This window comes from Temnothorax americanus, unplaced genomic scaffold, assembly GCF_048541705.1.
Source record: "Temnothorax americanus isolate GAGA-0224 unplaced genomic scaffold, ASM4854170v1 Scaffold25, whole genome shotgun sequence".
NCBI classification, from domain to species: Eukaryota; Metazoa; Arthropoda; class Insecta; order Hymenoptera; family Formicidae; genus Temnothorax; species Temnothorax americanus.
Window position 1 is genome coordinate 1,563,077 of NW_027509391.1, and position 18,898 is coordinate 1,581,974.

The 18,898-nt window shown below is 40.2% G+C and overlaps 1 protein-coding gene across 1 annotated transcript in view; it reads right to left on the reverse strand.

Moving 5' to 3' along the window:
* Positions 1 to 4,088: 4,088 nt before the first annotated feature.
* Positions 4,089 to 18,898, reverse strand: part of LOC143898951 (dipeptidase 1) — a 78,774-nt gene continuing 63,964 nt past the window's right edge. Inside the window, exons 10-11 of the mRNA XM_077408792.1 lie at positions 12,751 to 12,886; positions 4,089 to 7,177 (exon numbers count right to left, since the gene is read on the reverse strand). Coding sequence (XP_077264918.1) covers positions 7,061 to 7,177; positions 12,751 to 12,886 — 253 coding nt within the window. The 3' untranslated portion in view covers positions 4,089 to 7,060. The remainder of the gene's footprint in view (positions 7,178 to 12,750; positions 12,887 to 18,898) is intronic.

Genomic DNA, 18,898 nt, shown 5'->3' on the forward strand with positions numbered 1-18,898 from the left:
ATATTTACGACAAATAATAAATTTTTTCGATATTTTTACTAAGAAAGGACTAACTCCAAATTTGCGATAAATTTTTAAATCTATGAACGATGATTTTGTCAAGTCACCAATCCATCGATAGGTTTGTCTTATTAAAGAGATTGCGGTAGACGTATAGTCGATAAAGCGGAAAAGAGAAGAATAAGTAAACGGAAGCTATTTTCCAAAGTGAGCGACGCGCAAAGCCCGAGAACGTGAGCTGAGAAACGAGAGAAAACTCCATTTTCACGTCTCTCTTACCCTCTCTTTTTTCTTCTTTTTTCTTTATTTGTTCAAAGAAATGTGCCTTCGAAAGGATGATATTATCGCGCGGGTATTATCGCGTTGCTGTGGTTATTCTAAGCAGTATTACGCGTAAGCAGATCACGACATCCAATCTGTGCCATGGTTCTTATAATGTCCAATTTTTTCACGAAGATATTACAAACAAGGTAGTGTGCGAAATACACTGAATTCTTACATTGAAAAATTAAGATTATTCTTATTAGGAAAAGTTACAGAAATTTAGAAGATAAACCGTCTCTAGAATAGCTCTTTTGAGAAATATCAAGATTGTTGCAGCTTGTATTTGAATAATAACATATTTTTATATATAGTGCGATCAGCCTTTATAAGTTATTGTATGGACCTATACTTACTTCATTGTAAGAAAATTTTACCCAAAAATTTTAGGTAGGCCATTTCTCGATGTCGAAGGGATCGAGATGTGTTCCGCGTGCATCTATCTTCGTATACCGTGAAAAATTGACGCTTCCCACATATATATCAAAGTGTCAATCGTGTCGCGGAAGATATATCTCTAGACTGAATTTATTTTTTTCAAATGTTACCGAAGATAAACGTTTTTTTTAGTGGTAAATAAACGGAATTGTATTTGGCTACTGCAGGTCCGTTAAAAACATTTTCCATGGTGCATTCTGCTGATGCTCAAAGAACGCAAATATCGTATATGAATGTCTACAACGGAAGTGCACGCGTGGTTATTTATGGAATACACAGCATGAATTATGTATGAAATTATATAGACTTGCGGAGAAGTTTCGGTTTCTCCTTTTATATGTATGAAGTTTTACAAAGCGGAGTTATCGGAGTTATCGGAGGAAATAAAGCAGCGACGTGTGTGTGTGTATACGAATACATGACCATACGTGATGTCTCATCTTTTGAATAGCAAAGATCGCGTTGAATAATTAAACGGGTTTTATATACAGCATATTTTATAAAACTCGTCGAGCCTCACGAGCTTATTTCCACTCAAATTTCGAATCGGCTTTTAATATATGGAAATTTAATTTGATTACACTTATTTAATATCGGAAATTTGTCATGTTGGAAAAAATTAAATTACCTGAAGCTATTCATAAAATTTGTCTCGCAATTCTTGAAATCTGGCATTTCTTCCTTTTTTAATGATTTAATTTAGATATATTACCTCGGTATAAAAAATTTCTAGCTATAGCATGGAGCGCAGTTAAATTATACATCGATCTATCTTTTGTTTTTAGTTCTTGACGGATGGGATGCGTATTTGCTTTCGTAAGATGACTATGAATGTTAAGATAGGCCGAACGAGATAAAGTCGAAGATACTTGTACGATATACATATATAATATTCGAGGACGAGTCAGCTTCAACGACCAACGAGTTGGTCTCTATATCTTACTCCTCCGCGATAACCAACGGCGGTTATGTATATACATTGCGGGACGAAGGTTCTCAGCAGGACCGAGCAATCAAGGTTTACGATTGACCGAATCGTAAACCTGCTTCCACCGCGACAAGGTACGATTCCTTGATCGTATAAGCCTAATTCCGAGCCAGTGTTGGCTAAATTTCATACAAATGCGGCATTAACTCCATCGCCGCGCTCTACAGAGTGAACAGGTTCGTCGGTATCTCACGATGCCACCTCGAGGCACTGTAGAGATTCGAGATTCAGGACTCATATTTGTATCGCTCCAAGTTCGAAATTTCGGAGAGATATACTTGATCCACCTAAGGAGAGAGACTAGCTAATCTTAGTTCACACACACACACACACCTTAGGCGCTTTCCGTGCGCTTATAACTGTTTCAAACAGAGCGCATTGGTTAACCAGTGAAACTATTGTGTAACAAATCGTGTCTACATAACAATTCCATTATTAAGTTTGCATTTTTATTAATTAGGTATAAATTAGAATTATACATGACATTTATAATTTGCAAATTTTTTAAACACAGATACCTTAAGAGATATATTCGTATATGAAGCATCAGGATTAGAATAATTTCAAATAACTTAGCCAGCGCTATTGTTTGTCTGAATAATTATTCGGATAATTTTGTTTCTATCTGAATCATTTATATTTAAATATAATAATTATTCGTTACCTTATCCAAAATTATTTATGTATTATTTGAATAATAAAAGTTCATATTTATTTTATCCGAATTATTAGAAATCATGCATAATTACGCGGGTTTTCGAATAATGGTCTTTTAATATAAATATTTTTTCCATCAGTTAAACAATTCATTACATATTGTATGTGGAACAAATCTTTAATGCGAATATATGTCATCCTGAGCTTATTTCTGGTTAAGAGTGATAGCTCGAGCGTGTGTAAGTAAAATAATGTATCACGTGCTTTCTTTTCTTTTCCTCCCTTTCTGCCTCGCACTCTCTGTACACGAGGGATGCGGCTATAGAATTTTCTTAACTTCAAGACCTCTTTTTACTCCGCGCTTCGTGCTCACTTTGCGGAGCACTCAGGAATATCGTTCGCGAACTTTTTGCAAATCCAACAAATTCCGTCCAGGGAAACGCGAGCGGGCCGAGTGAATAACGCCGTCAGGCGTTTCTTAAAATGGCCGCGAGGTATAACTCGACGGTTTCATATTATACGTTCCCGTATTAAGGAATGAAATTTATAGGTCGAGTTTCCACCGAGTAAACTTAGCCGATATCTCGCCGGGAGGCGAAACAAAGAGTGGGCTCCTCTCAGAGGTTGGTTACTCGCCACCTAGCTTCGCCGGAGACCCTCTCTCGGTGGTGGCCCCTTCGTTTCCGTCACCTTCCGCAACGTTCCTTTACTCACGGCTAGTTTCCTTCTTTTTATTTTTCTCTCTATCCCCGTTCGTGTCTTCTCCATGTTTCTGCGGCGGAATATCAGCCAAACGACGCGCGACGGCAAGAAAAAGTTGAAAACTGCTGCCGAGGTGATGGGAACGCATGCGAGGTGAAACGACGAAGAAGCGGATGGCGAGACGAGGGATTGAGATAGGGTGCGAGAGGGTGGGTCGTAACGGCGCGAGGTAGACATTGGAAAACGGGGGAAAAAAGTAGTTGCTTCCGAGACGTGGCCGTGGGGTGCGCGAAGAAACCGGTCGTCCATTCAGCTCCGCAGTCCGACGCGGTGAAAAGAAGCTTAAATGGTGTTTCCATGGCCGACGAGATGGCCGAATTTGGGTCTAAACGTGTCGAAACTTTTTAACGAGCTTGTTAGGGTTCTGGGAATGACCGGGAAATTAATTATCCTTGAAAAGTCGTCCGCTCATCTATGGGCATAAGACGCTCCCGCTCTTTTTATTTTTTTTCAATTTTTTCACCGTTCTCGCTCGATGACCACGCATTCACACGTGAATTCGCTCGGTAATCGTCGATTTTTTTTGTTTCCTACGGAAGAACATAAATTAGTTTCTTTTATAAGATTATGGCCCAAGAAAATTAAATTCGTTTGAGACACTATAGAATCACAAATGACAAATTATTGATAATATTAACATTATTGATTTTGTCTCTCTCTCTTTGTGAAATATATGAGATTTAAGAAGATATGTTTTTTTTACTGAATGTTAATTGATTATCATCAAATTTGATGTTTGCATAATTATTTTCTATATTTTAATATGATTTATTTTAATATTCTTACACTTTTTTGGTTGGAATTCGCAATTTTCGCAAAATATCGTAACCCGCAGATCGTCAGTACAAGTTAGATGCAAATTATTAATGCTATGATACTTACCGAGAGATGTGGGGAAGGACCGAAATAAATGAGGACTCGGTCGCTTTTGCAACGACGGCGTCCGATTTGCCGTGGATTTATTTAGATACCAGTAACTTTCGAAACCTTATAGGATATTAGTTACGAGACTCGCGTTTCGTCGATCCCGTTCTGTTCGCATGAAAATAATCGTTAAATTAATCGAACGTTCTGCGCAAGGGATCGACTCGATTAACTCTCGATTGTATTGTGTTGCCTTCATCAATATATAGAAATAAATGAAATCTGAAATTTTACATATGTTCACGTACCCTTCGTAAAGCGTAATATTGTCCGGTAAAAACACAATTAAATTTCTGATATTTATTTCGAATAAAAAACGTAACTTGCAAATATTGTTTCCGACACATTTGTCCTTTATTTTTTTTTAAACGATTCGCGTTGAAATAGAATTTGCCACGCAATGGAGAATTAACGACCATATCGTCGTGGCACAAGGGAAATCGATTGCGTTCATTCGAGGCCCCGATGTAATCATCGAGCTCTCTCTCCGCTGTGATAAAATTTAGGTGCAAAACAGTTTATGCGAAAGCAGAGCCGCACGAGATGAAAATATCTTGCGACTCATCGGAATCGCATACGACGGTGCGGTATAATTACGGTATAGAATTTAAAAAATTCATCATTCAATTTGCGACACGCGTCGACGTATATGTACGTGTATACAACGTCAACTTCGATCGTGTAAAATCGTAGGAAAGGCTTACATTTTATCGAGCAACGTACTCGACTTATAGTCGACGTCGTTAGAGAGTTGCGTCGCGATTAGCCCCATTCGTATAGCTCCCCGATGATCACGATTGGTCAAGCCTACCATCTGGAATCGCAGTCGGCGAGGTTGAAAGGTCAGGTTTGAAAAAGAAAAAAAAAAGAAATACCGCGAGAGTTACAATCGAGACGCGATTTTAAATTTTTAGCTACCCATCGACGCGACTTCGTGTGCGCTTTGCGTCTAGATTAAAAAGGATCGAGGACACTCGGTGACCTGATTCTCCGATCCAACATGGCCGGCTTGACGTGTTGGAGGAATAATATGTTTTTCGACTTCAGGTACCATATGTACAAGTTCACACATACGCACACACACACACACACGCAAAAGCACGCGTTTCTCTTTCGTTCACGATTTTACATTCTCAACGATCGTTCACTCGTACTTGAATAATCGACAGTTTCGTCGTAAGTAATCGGTCGTGATGTATACATAGCATAATTATTGACTAGGACAATTTTTTGGTTCCGGCTTCGACGAGGAAATCGCTGAGTACAAATTTTAACATCGAGTATGCCCGTGTGGCTAAATTGTTAAACGTTTTATACAAACGCGTTGGTCTTCGTATCGCAGTGATAAAGTGCATGTTTCCGCCTCGTTCCCATCGTCGTGCTAGTTTCGGATATTTCGGGCCCTTCGCTTTTAGTCATTTCCCAGCCGCATTAACAGGTTGACTTGCAGCCAATTTGGCTCTTTTACCGACGAAAGCCACGCGAGGCACGCTTTCTCATTTTCACTATCGCATGACGAGTGTACGTATCAGTACCGCAACACTGTAATCGGATACCGTAGTGGTTTTCAATCATTTTACAAAATCGTACTTTCTTATTTGTTAAAATTTATCCAATTGTTTGATCCCGACTGTACGGAGCGTTGTTCTTTGAAGTAAACAGGCAAATAAATTGAATGATTCAAATGAGCGAATAAATTACGATGGACAAGAACACTAATTTGAATTACTATATAAAGCTTGCACGTTGGTGTTATCGAGCGCACTTAGCGTAATTCTGCATGCATTTCATCATACAGCGTACATTTGATTTTGCTTCTAGGGTATAAAGTAATTAAATTGTACAATGGCTCACACCAATAGCTCGTTCGAGTAATCAATAGCACTATACAATAGCACTACTCGTGGTAGTTTCAAATTAATGGGCCATCGCTTTATTAATACACGGTGCACCATTATTATTGCTCATTATCGATTATACTGCGACACGGTTAATAAATATGACGATCTTTCAAATGTGAGGCAAGCCGATTAAATTAAAATTAATTTTTGTTTTTAATAACATTCTAATCTATAAAAGTCTATGAAGAAGCAATTAGGCATAATTAATCAATCCTGTTCTAATATTTCTTTGAGAGACGTCGAGTTGGCGTTGTTAAAATATTTATTAATTATATTTATTAATTATATAATGAGAATTTTATTGTTCTGAATATTGCTCCAACGATTGTAACAATAATTAATATGTAATAAGAGAAGATCATGTATAATATATAACATAGATTATACGTATTGCACAACAGATGCGCGATAATTATAACGCAGAAAATTTTACACGCATGAAGCAGATCGAGCGATAGAAGCTAAAAGACGGAAGTAAAACTTGCAAGTTAGATGTTACTTTATCTCTAGAGAGAACTTAACGACATGTCTGGTCAATCTAACTGGCAATTTTTATTCACGGCATCATGCCTTTAGTCGGTACTGACGTTTCCACTGACCGTCTCGATATCCTTTGCGAACACTCGCATTTTACGGCTGCGGCATCCCTGGCGGAAATCGAGTTTATCTACCTACTTACGTACAAAGATGAGAATCGTGAGTAACGTCGAGAAGGATCGAAAAAGATAAGATAGAGAGAAAAAGAGGGAGGGAGGGAGAGAGAGAGAGAGAGAGAGAGAGAGGGGGAGAGAACGTGTGTGCATATCTGTATGTGCAGCGGATACCGTGTCGTCTCTAGGAGATGCGAGGGGTCGCGAACTTAGGAGTAAAGTTATAAAGGGTGAGTTTTACTCCCGCTGGGGCAGTGAACTTTTGCTCTCGTTTCTCTCTGTCCTGCTATTTCTCTCTCTCTTTCTCTCTCTCTCTCAGTCTCTTTCTCTTTCTCCCTCTGTACTTATCTCTCCGTTTCGATCACTTGACCGCTTGCGAGTATACGTTTCGCGGCGTCCGCCGAGAGGATTCCGACAGCTTAAGGCGCCATCAAACGCTTTATGTTGTAACGGCAGTAATCGCGACCGATTATATCCTCCTGTGGGATCTCCTCCTCCAGCGGCTCCATACCTTGCGCGGCCAGGTTGTCGCGAATCTGCACACACATAGAGAATGCTACGATGTAGTAAATGTGATTTATTGACTGCTAAAGCGTGGCTTACGCTGATTTATACGTTTAGCCCTTTGATACGCGTTACCATGGTCGTCGACCTGCATCGAAGCGTCTGGCGTTCGTGGAACAATACTACCAATCATAGTTTATAGCCGTCGATCACTCATTGTTAATCCGCGTACCTATATATGTCCATATGAATCGCAAGTGGACGACGCTAACAGTACTCCTGGATTTGAAGATACAAATAGCTTTTGAAACGGTTAGATGCACGTAAGAAGATTAAATTGTTCGTATCACAGTGAGCAGATCGATACGTTTACAAATCGCGCGCTCGTCGCGGCGCGCTTGAAAGCCGGCTCTCCCCATTTTTCTTCAGTGCATTCCGGTGGCTCGTGAAAAAAGCCGATGAATTTTGACGCCGCGTCGAGCTTCTGAAACCCGCGTGGCGGAGGGGCGCGGTAAAGATGGAAGACCGCGCGCGTCTCGTGAATGTTCTCGGGAAAAATTGCGCCTGGCGATTGCCGTTGTAGGAGGTGAAATAAAAAGGTCGAAGGCCCGCGCGCCTCCCGGAATGAGCGTTCATGAAAGGCAAAGCTGAGCGCGCAGGGAAAAAAGATCGGCGCGGTGTATGTACGTATTTCACACGGGCTGCATGGCGCCCATCAATTTTCGGTGAAGCCCATTAACCTTCCACGGGCCTTTACCCGAAAACGAAAGCTTTCGACGGCTGACGAACGCGTCAGCGATGCTCGCGACATGCCGCCCTTTTCCGCGTGATGACGAAAAATCGCCGCAATAATGTACAACGTCGTGAATCGAAAGTCGCTATATCTCGAGAAAAGATTAACGCATTTGTAGTTTGTTACATCGATAGCAATTTACGGGTGCTAACAACAAAATAAGATCGATAATAAGAGAATTAAAAAAAAGAAAACTTCATGCTTTTCGAATGATTTTTCGTTATTTGCTGTGATATTTTCCGCATGCTTTTACTTAATTCTTTCTCGACTAATTATAAAGATGTAAAGAATTCCGTTATACTCTGCTGGTTAATTAGGCTTGACTAGATGTTCCTTCATTAAACAGATTGAAAGTACGTTGCATCTGCAATATTTGAAGAGAAATGGAAGAAATGAATGTTTCATATAGAGGAGAGATAATAAAAAAATATGTCATTAGATTTGAGATCCTTCTTGCGCTTTTCCTACGACGCTTTGAAAAGTATAAAATATTTTTTATAGCGTGGAGAGGAAGAGAGTTTTCCTGATTTGTACACGGAAATAATTTAGTTGAAATAAGTTGGTATGTAAAAAGCTTTTATTGACTTGGAAATGCCGGCCACGTTTTTTCTACGCTTTGTGAAATTTATTTCGCTTTCATAAAGTAAGAAAACGACGTTCTCTATTCGGGGTCGATCCCAGCGGAATACATATTAAGATGGCGGTGGCGTAAATTTCACTCTCGCCCGAAATCCACCCCGCAGTTTTTCAATTAAACGAGCGTCACAGAAAGACGGCGTTCTATCACAAATATTTACGCCGCGTAAACGCAACTGCAATTTTTCGATCATTACGTGTACGCAGCGAGAAACCAATATTGTGCGAAGGAGATAGAAGAGCATATGACTATCGTCAAAAAAGTGTAATAAGAGAAATTTTCCTACAATAATTTTTGTTAGGATAAAGGAACCATTGTAAAGCTTTGAACTTTTTCTTTTATATCAATAGAAATAAGAAATATAGTACTTAAAAAAACAAAGATAATTTTTCGATACCATTTAACATAAAACGAAAATTATAACTGGCTCAATGTTTTTATTTCTCTCTCTTTCTCTCTTTTATGTATTTTAATATAAACATGAGAAGTAATTTAGAAAAGTGCACATATCACGTGTTACGTTAGACATTTATATTCATTTTTGTTCAACACTCCACGACGTAAACCCTATATATGTAAAGGTTCATTTTACCGCCCCGCTGAATTTCCAATTAAGGAATACAGAGAGCGATATAGCGGCGCGCATCTCCGACTATGAGACAACGCAGAAAAGGAAATGAGAGGGCGATATAGGAGAACGTCGACAGTCTAATCAAATCCTCCTTTATTGTCGCTTTCATGCCTCGGGCGCGTAACGTTGCGGTATAAATGCCAGCAATATGGACGTCTCACAGGTGTAATAGCCTTCTCTTAGCCAATTTCTCCATATGCTCTGCTTTAAAACTGATATTTTTTTTTCTTCGAAATATTATAGGCGCTCGAAGAAAAGTGACTGAGAGATTAAAAATTAATGCTGGATGTTGAAGGATTTTTCTCCTAAATGCGCAGACTGTCTTGTTACTGTTCATATTTTTCTCAATTTGGAGAGAGAACTGCATAAAGCTGAAAGCTGTAATTTTTTATTTTAGAAATTAAATATCATGAGATGAAAAAATTATTTCTGAACTGTGACATTTGAGTTTAATACTTGTAACTTTTAATACTTGAGTTTTATACTTGTGAAACATCAAAAATTTGTGTATCACAAATATACATATTTATATACTCATGTATTGATCACAGTTTCGTATTTCTTGAAAATAGACACTTTGGCGGATTATATAGTAAATCATACTTGTCGAGACATATTTTACGTACTCCGATATTTACGATACGTAAAATTGTTTCGACGAGATAAAATGCGAATGAAATGAGGACAGAATTTGAATTGCACGTTTTCAGCAAAGTTTTACAGTGGTAAACATCGATACGCAGCAAGCCAATAATGGCACGGTATGCGCGATGCTAATAGCAATATTGCGTGTGCGCACTTTGATGATTGGTTCATCAGAGTGGTTTCGCTAATGAAAGGAATTTGATATAATAAAAGGAAAAAGTCTTAAGAAAAAAGACCCAAACTCAATTCCGCTTTCCGTAAATCAATCTAATGAAAACGATACTCGCAATTTCTGAAAAATTATATATATCATTACTTTTTTTTTAAATTGAATTAATTATTTTAGAAAGGGCATTATTATAAATTTATTTATGTTATTTCTATTATCACATTGTTTCTATTCCTCTGTTTCTGTTTCTAAGTCTGCTTTTATAAGCAACAACGGCAGAGGTAAAGCTTTCGCTATACGCAAATGTACATGTTTATAAAGGAGAGGAAAACAGCATGCATACGGTGTAAACCTCTTTCGCAACATTTTAAAAATAAATCCCTCTCAAAGAGAAATATGCGGATCATAGTTATTACAATTTATCTTAAAGAACAAAAAGGGTAGTAAAGAGAAGAAAAAAAGAAGCCCGACATTACCATGTTTCGAAGTGGCACGGTGATATTATAGATAATACGAGTGTACGCACGACACTGATTGCATTACGCCCCAGGAATTTTGCACGACTGTTTCCAGACGACGTACTCCTTACGGCGAGCGTTTGCCGGGGGGGAGTACCGTGGTCTTACGAAACAGTATCAAAGTTCCTTCGAATTCCGTTCCTCTCCGTGCGAGGAACAATAGCGGAATTGAATTTCAAGGTAACGTAATCGCCACCGTTTTGTTCGCCGCGTCGTACCGTAGGCACTACCATTATTTCAGCAATTACGACGTTTCTCGCCTGCTGTGTAACCCGGTCCACCACCAACGACGGTGGAACGGTGGAAAACGGGATGGGTTGGAATTGCTCAAAGGATTTGCCCTTCGCCCAACCTCCTCGACTTCATCGCGATGAGAAGTGTGTGTGTGCGTGCGCGTCTCAGGTAAGAAGATACGACTTCTTCGCAAATTTGCACATCGAGAATTAATGCGGCAAGTTGCCGTCTCCCAGCCGGAATAAACTCATAAGCGCGGAAATTCCACGTGACTCGCGCTACAAATTACAATTTTCATATTCCGATAATCAAATAATGTTCTCCGCGACCGGATCTGGAAAATTGCATCCGCCGAGTTAGATTGGAATAATTTAAAACGGCGCGGCGCGGCGAGAGACGCGCTTACGTGTATAATACGCAGGCTTTCTCGTGCGCGTCCCTCATCAAAGTCGCGAGCGCGACGTTTTTTTTTTCGCGACGCGATAATAAATCATCGAAGAATTCAGAGGATAATTTTAATTCCCCCGCTATTCGTTAGCCAGCGTGCGATCGCGCGCGGTCGCGCTATGTCTTTGTTCTTACGGAAACCGACGCTCGAGAATTGCCACGCGAATGCAAAATTTACGCTTTTACGCGTAATTCACCGCGGCGCATTTATTACATTACGATTCGAATACATGTATATACAGATATATACAGGTATAACACACATTCTTCTCTAAATATAATAAACGACTCCTGCTTTGGACGAATAACCCGCGGTTCCGTTGACCACACCGCACCGCAATTAAATTATCACAGTAATTTCAACAACGGCCATCCTGAGCGTCCTCAAACATCCGGAACATCCGGCGCACATAATTTCTCACATCATTCCTGTCGGGGCGTGTATACCACCGGGTAATATCAGGACTGAAACATTTTCAGGTGCGCCGGAATTCTAGTAGGACGATCTGCATTCGACTGCACTTCGCGAAACTGGGCATTTAACAATGAAATATACGAGACATTAATTGAGTGGCCAAAGTGTAGAAGCCGAACTAAATTAGAGCAAGTTTAATTCAATTTTAGTTAACCATTGGGGGATAATGAGTTGAATTTTTAACGATGCGCTTCCCATCAACAAATATCGACACAATGTTACAAATGAATGAACAAAGAAGATTATCGTTTTTAATCCTTTAGACACCGCAACTTTAATGCTCGGCAACGTTTGTGTCGATATTCTTCTTCATCATTATTTCGATAGAAAACTAGACAATAAAAAGTTATTATTAATTACTTCTCCTTTTTGTTAAGCGGAGAACAATTGCGGCTCTCGTAACTTTATACGTATAACAGCGCCGCGTTGAGTTTTAATTAACGTTGACGAGCGAAAGAGGGTTCCAGATGCAACGCCTCTCCCTCTCGAACGTCCCGAGCTTATCTTTCGCAAAAGTGTACTCATATTATGAAACGTCAGTGTTGAGCGATGCTGAACGATACTTCAGAGCTTTAATACACACGTCACATGTAGTCGTGGCTGTACGTCATAAGCGTGAATAAGATAAAGAGAGAAAGAGAGAAAGGGGCCCATCGGACGGGCTGGCGAATGGTGCCAGCTGGTTTTACGTCTGGCAGCACTCCAAGGGAACAAAAATCACGGTCCGCCCGAGCGGCTTCTCTCTCTCTCTCATCCGACGATGCAGCGCGCAGGCCGGATGCATGATTTGTGTGCTTTATTAAATCCGATATTGGTCGACTCGGCTAACCCGAACCAGGCCATCGGTTATTTCATGGTAGAAACGAGCACTTTCCTATGTTCTCTCTCTCTCTCTTTCTTTCTTTCTCTCTTTCTCTCTTTTCTGTCCTTCTTTTATCGATGCGACTTTTCCACTTTCGACACGCGTCCACTCTTTTCATCAAGCGATGCGAGAAGTTGAACGTGAGAGAGATGATCATCTTCTCTTTTTCTCTCTTCGACTAGAAAATAATTTACCTGCTCCACCGCCTTGAACACCCGTATAAGATTCAGACCAGCCAACTTCTGAATGTCTTTCTCTGACCATCCACGCGCTAGCAATTCCGCGAAGAGCTCCGGGTACTTGCTGACGTCCTCCAGACCCGTTGGTGTCCTGAGGCAAAGAATTTATGATGAGACTTTATTTTGAGACTCGCAGATGAGACCGCGAAATTATCGATTAGAATAGAAATGTCATAAAAATTGAGCTGCGTCTTCTTTTAAGGCGTGAAAATCTCGAAGCTAAGGACGTTAAAGATATATTCGGAGATGTAATTATAAAACAAAATGTGTAATTATATTTTATCGGGATTCACGTTGCTAACATTAAGTTGGAAGAAATAAAGAATTTTTCAATATTTTTATTGAGTCTATGAGTTTTACAGACAAACTTTTGATACGTCTACTTTAATGTTTGAAAATAGCATTACATTCTTTTTAATCTAATAAATTAATCAAATGTGAAAAAGTCATAGGAAACGAAATTTTGTTGCTGTGGTGAAATGACAGCTGGCAACTTGTCAACATTTAAGCCCAAAATTGCCGACAAAGCTATACCTTTGTCGGCAACTTTGTCGCTGTCGCTATCGCTATCGCTATCGCCTATCGTGCAAGGGACTTTAGAGTCGCATCCGATGGAGCCGCGAACAGGGACGAAAATGATTTCGTCTCTCTTCATCCCCGCGAAAATATTGTTTTAAAACACTGCGCTCTCGCGCTGCGATAAATTTTCGTCGCCGTGCGCGCCATAAAAGTCGATATGGAAATAACGTCCGTCCCGTGGAGCGCCAGCTTGTGAACGTACGGTGCGCACCAAGGCCACAATTTACATGAATATTTCCGCTCGATAAGATAGGGCTTTAATGAAGCAAAAAGCATCGGGGGTTTAAATTAGAAAACTGCTTGAAACTTTTATGGGTCCACCTATAAAAGGACTGCGCGTATTACCGCGGTAATTTTACGACACGTGCGATTCTTCTATCTATTGCACCGCGACTTGGTGAATTATATTTCCGTCCGCTTGAATTATTCAGTGTGTATAGGTACGACCTTAACGCGATCGCATTATAAAAAGCTCTCGTCTATTATGCATGCAAGCGGCGCGAATTGAAAAAGTAAATTAATATGTGCGTGCGCGAGATTAATGATGCAGCTTTTATTACGCTATTCTCCGGAGAGAGTGTCTCTTTGTCGAGAGAGGAGTAAGCGTCACCCAGAGTAAGCTCTTTCATGAAAGGCGTTGGAAATAATAATGCTAAACCACATCACTCATGTTTATTATTGATTAAATATTATTTATTCAAATTCTTCCCCGTATTATATATATATATATATATATATATATATATCTCGGACATATTTCTCTCCCGTGAACAAATGTTTAGTTTGAATTATTTTGCGAAACGCGGCCGGGTTATCTCTTCGCGTTTCCCCGATACGAGAGTAATGCTTTCAACCGTTGTGTTATGCTTCCGCTGTCCTTCAACCGTACAAAGCAATTATTTGCAGACTATCGCAGCTGTAAAAATTGGACGTACATACGTTCCGCGCGTCAGGCGGAAGGGGCAGAGGTAAATTCGTGGCGGAGGAAGGTCACAAAGTACAATAATGAGCTAGTCGGGAAGCAGTCACGGATAAATTACGCGAGTTACTTCGGGCGGTTTATCCTTCATTACTTTAATTACCAGTACGCCGGGTGACTGCGGCGAACTTACTTTACTGTGCTGAGAGAGGCACGCCGAGAAAGCGGGTCCGCCTTCCTACCTTATGCGATTCTCGCTTATAAGCCGAGGGTGAAAATGCGCTACGAGACCAAAATTCACTTGACCCGATTTAACGCTATCACGGAGAATAATATACTCTGCGGAAAAATATTTTTTAAAATCACAAAAAAGGAAGTTACGGGTTTTTATTTTAACAAAGAGAGCCATTATCTCGAAGCTCAAAAATGTCCGATTTCCTATCTTTCTCGGGGCATCTTGTACATCCGAAAATCATTAAGGATTGTCGAGATTATTTTGCGAATTGTCTGAATTACAATTGCATCAGAGAGTCATCAATTTAAATTTCATATTCTTAGCAAAGACATGATCATATCTTCTCGAACCTCGAATTCGCGATTCGAGAGTATCGCTCGTCTGCGTTTATATATTTATTAAAGCAATCATGTTCGGGTAGCACCGACTCTCGTCCTTCGTCTACAGTTCCGTTAATTTATCTCCGGAATCGTTATGCGAACGAGCGCAATCGATATCTCTCCCGTGCCACGAAGATATAATACATTGAATCGCCTAGCGTTACTGACGGCGAGCGTGGACGGGCCGATAAAAGGGGTTAGACTGAATTTCGACATTCTCATTACGGGCGTTATAACGAGAGCTCGTAGAAGACCCAACAACAGTGCGCGGGGGTTGGAAAGCAGGGGGATGAGCTGTCGAAAGCTGCTCGGCTGACAATGTCGGTCCAACAAGAGCGGTTAGAGACTTATTCATGGCGCGTCGTGTCCCCGGCTGAAACTGGCAGTTATGCAACTGTATATTGTACGCATCGGCCGACCGCATCCAGAGGGTCGTTATTCCAATTTCGGAAATTTCCAAATCGAGTATGTCCATCATCATGCACTGACTGTAAACGCGAGATGATCGCACGCGATCCGAGAACAATGCGCTTATGAACGCCAATAATAATATTCAATTTTGATTTAGGATGTTGATGGCCTTTTGGAAATAATTGTAGGCGCGAGATACGATTTCGATAATATTTATGTAAAAATAGCAATTATTATTTTATTTATTTTCTGGAGCATAAATTTCTTCGAAAATAAAAAGTAATTTTCTAAAAATTTACGAATATTCAGTTTATGCATATATTCGACATGTATATATATGAACTCATTAAGCTGGTACTTTTTAGCATAGTTAATAAAGCTTACTTACAGATTTCCTAGAGCTTCGTGAAGCACATCAGATAAAAAATGTTTTATTTAAAAGTTATTAAAAGTGCGCAAAACTTTTTGCCCAGCACTTTGATTTTTTTCGTCCATGATCGGGAAAACAAATAGACACCGCATGCCCAAAGGGTACAATATTTAATGTAACTGGATCGCGCTATATTTTTACACTGTTGTTTACTAACGGGTAGAATTTTATATACATATAGAATTATATATTATATATAATAAAATTTCGACTATCTCAAGATGATGAAAACTAATGATGATTAAGAAAGTAAGATTATGTACAGTCATAAATTACTCATGTACACTGTACATATAGAGAATGAACCGTATACGTGGAATTTGTTGTGTAACGACAGTTACAAATAAATAGTTGTGCTTCGGGCGATTGTGCACCGATGAAAATATTGACCTGTCGCAAATGCCACGACCGTTCGTCGTGACTCGTGGATGTTAGCCGGTTCCAAAACGTGACGGTCCGAGGATCCGGGGTGCCGCTGTAGAGAGCTGTTGACTGACCGGCATGGTCACAAACGTTGTTCCAATTCGCGAAATTTCCAATCCTGTCCACCGTCTCTTTGTAGAGAGACCGATTGAGACCGAGAGAGCGTGCGACCGCTCCTCTCCGCCGCGCGAATACTTCTCGCCGCGCGCGGCGAGATACCTGGCGGCGAATTTATGCGGGCTAAATCCGTAGTAAAAATGTACGTCCGCGCAACGCGGAGCGCGTAAAAGTACGCCGTCGAACAACGACAACGCGGTTAGCGGGGATCGATTCGCCTTTCTCGGGCGCGGGGCTCGCTTTTTTACTTTTTGCCCGTCTTGCTCGTATCTCGTCTATTTGCCCGTCGGTGCGACCGAATCGAATTCAAAAATGCCGTTTCCGCGGGAAAATACGTTTCGCTCAACCCTAGTGACAGTGATTTATGGACGGGGATGAAAAGCACGAAGCCCGGTGGATCGTTCCGCGAAAGGAACGACACGCGGATTCTCGGTTCCCCCGAGAAAACCCGAGGCAGGAAGTGTCCATCGACGATCGCTTCGTCCTTTTTCGCGATCGTGACTTGAATGTTAAAGGACGATAAGACTTTGGACGTAACATTTACCTTTTGCTATCGCAGGCATAGGATGCTGCACAATTTTATATCTGCAATTCTCTGTGACTTCCAAGTAAACTATTCTTTAGCGACAAATATTTCTATGTATTTTTAATTTTTTATATCAATTGAACATTGCATTGAAATTCCATCAAAATGAATGCCGATCGAAATTAAACAGATAATCAACTCTATTATCTATTTGCATCTAATAATTTGTGAAAAAAGCAGTTAGTTTCTCAATTTAGAAAGGAAATTTATTTGTAATTTGAAAAAAACCTTCTCTCTCAAGTCTCTTTAGAACTTTAGATTTGACACATCATCTTTATCCTAACGATATGTGCGATGCGCTAACTCTTTGATCGTCCATATAAGCGGCTACTCTTGGCTCTTGGATACTGTACTTGGATGCTGTAACCGACCGTTGAAGGCGCCGATATGAATTTTAATCTGGCGTAAAAGCTTATTGGGGCCGGCAGGACTATCGGCAGCCCCACGTCCTGCCAGTTTTAACCTCCTCGCCCCCGTACTTCCTGCGCGTCTCGTCGTCTATCTCCGCGCGTGACCCAGCACTCTCCCTCTTTCCACCTTTAGAAATAATTAAACACATCCTCCAACGCTTTTTCCGACCCATCTCGTACGAATATTCCCGTCGCTTCTCGCTTTCATATATGAGAGCTACCGGATTGTATAACCGATGAGACGGATACTTTCTACGATTAACTGACTAAAATTTTAACAGTTTATTCAAACGAAAACGATGACTTTCTTCCCTCTTGGCTACGCCAGTGTCAGTATTTTTTCTAGATATTAAATGGAAGGCATATGACTGCACTTTGGCTAGAATGCCCAGAACTTTTGCAATAAAAGAGCCTTTGCTTGATTTGAAGTTATTATAATGTTGCGATAATATATTTAACACATATATTATCTTATTATTATAATAATATTGATAATTTGAAGAATGTTTTTTCTAACTCGTTTTGCTTGGTCGAATAAAAATAAAGGCTATTGATGAATGAAGCTTATGAAAAACTGATATCGTTTTTAGAATTCGGATATCATAATAGTCGCAGATTATGGTCGATTCGATTTTCAGGCAACACAGCGTGAGTTTGTCGACCGGGTATTATATATTATTTCGTTATTTGCTTCAATGGAGTTATTTGTAGCCGTGTCGCAATGTGGACATGGTAAAATTCACGAACTGAAACGGCTGACGAAGTGGAAATGCAACGGGCGTAGCAATAAACGCACTGATCGCCGAAGAATAAATAGCGTCGTGCTTTCGGCTTTCATGTATTTCGGACCAATTTCCTACGTGGAGGCAATGAGCCACTAGCCGGCGTTATCCGCGAATCGAGGGTTTCCCTGCGGAACGGTTCCCCCGATTAGCTCGTTGAAATTTTAACCACGCGCTGTCAACCGGTGAGTTAATTTAACGTGCAATTAAGAACGCGGCGTTTCTGTCGTGGATTCAGGCACGACTGTTTCTAATGCAGTTGTCGGTACGGTTTCTGCATGAAATTCGAGGACCGCGTAATTTCCTTTCCGCGGGACAAATTGCTGATTAATTTGGCAAATAGCTGATGTGCAAACTTGCCATTGGCAAACGTGCCTCCTCCTTGAATTGTTTATTGCTACCGTTGATCGTTACTGCGACTACTCTTGTTGAGTTTATAATTATAGGTTGACAAGACTTTTCGAAAGATTTATTTATTTTTTTCACGCTCATGGATATATTCCCGAAGATTTTTAGAACTTGTCGATTTTGAAGATTTTACTCCGGCTTCGAGAAATGCAAATATCGAATTTTTTATATCATTGCAGTTGCACGTGAGAAAATGTTTATTAAAAATTATGAAAATTTATGCAAATTCTGATACGATATGACGGCAAATGGATTTTCCAGAAAAATGTTTTATAGTAATCTATTTCTACTGATATTCGCTTACTGCCAATTAATACGTTGAAATTTCGACCACGAATGTTAGCTGAAACGCTTCACCGTACGATTCGCCGTACGTGATCCCTCTGACACGGAAATAACATCGTTTTATCTCCGAAATTAAAT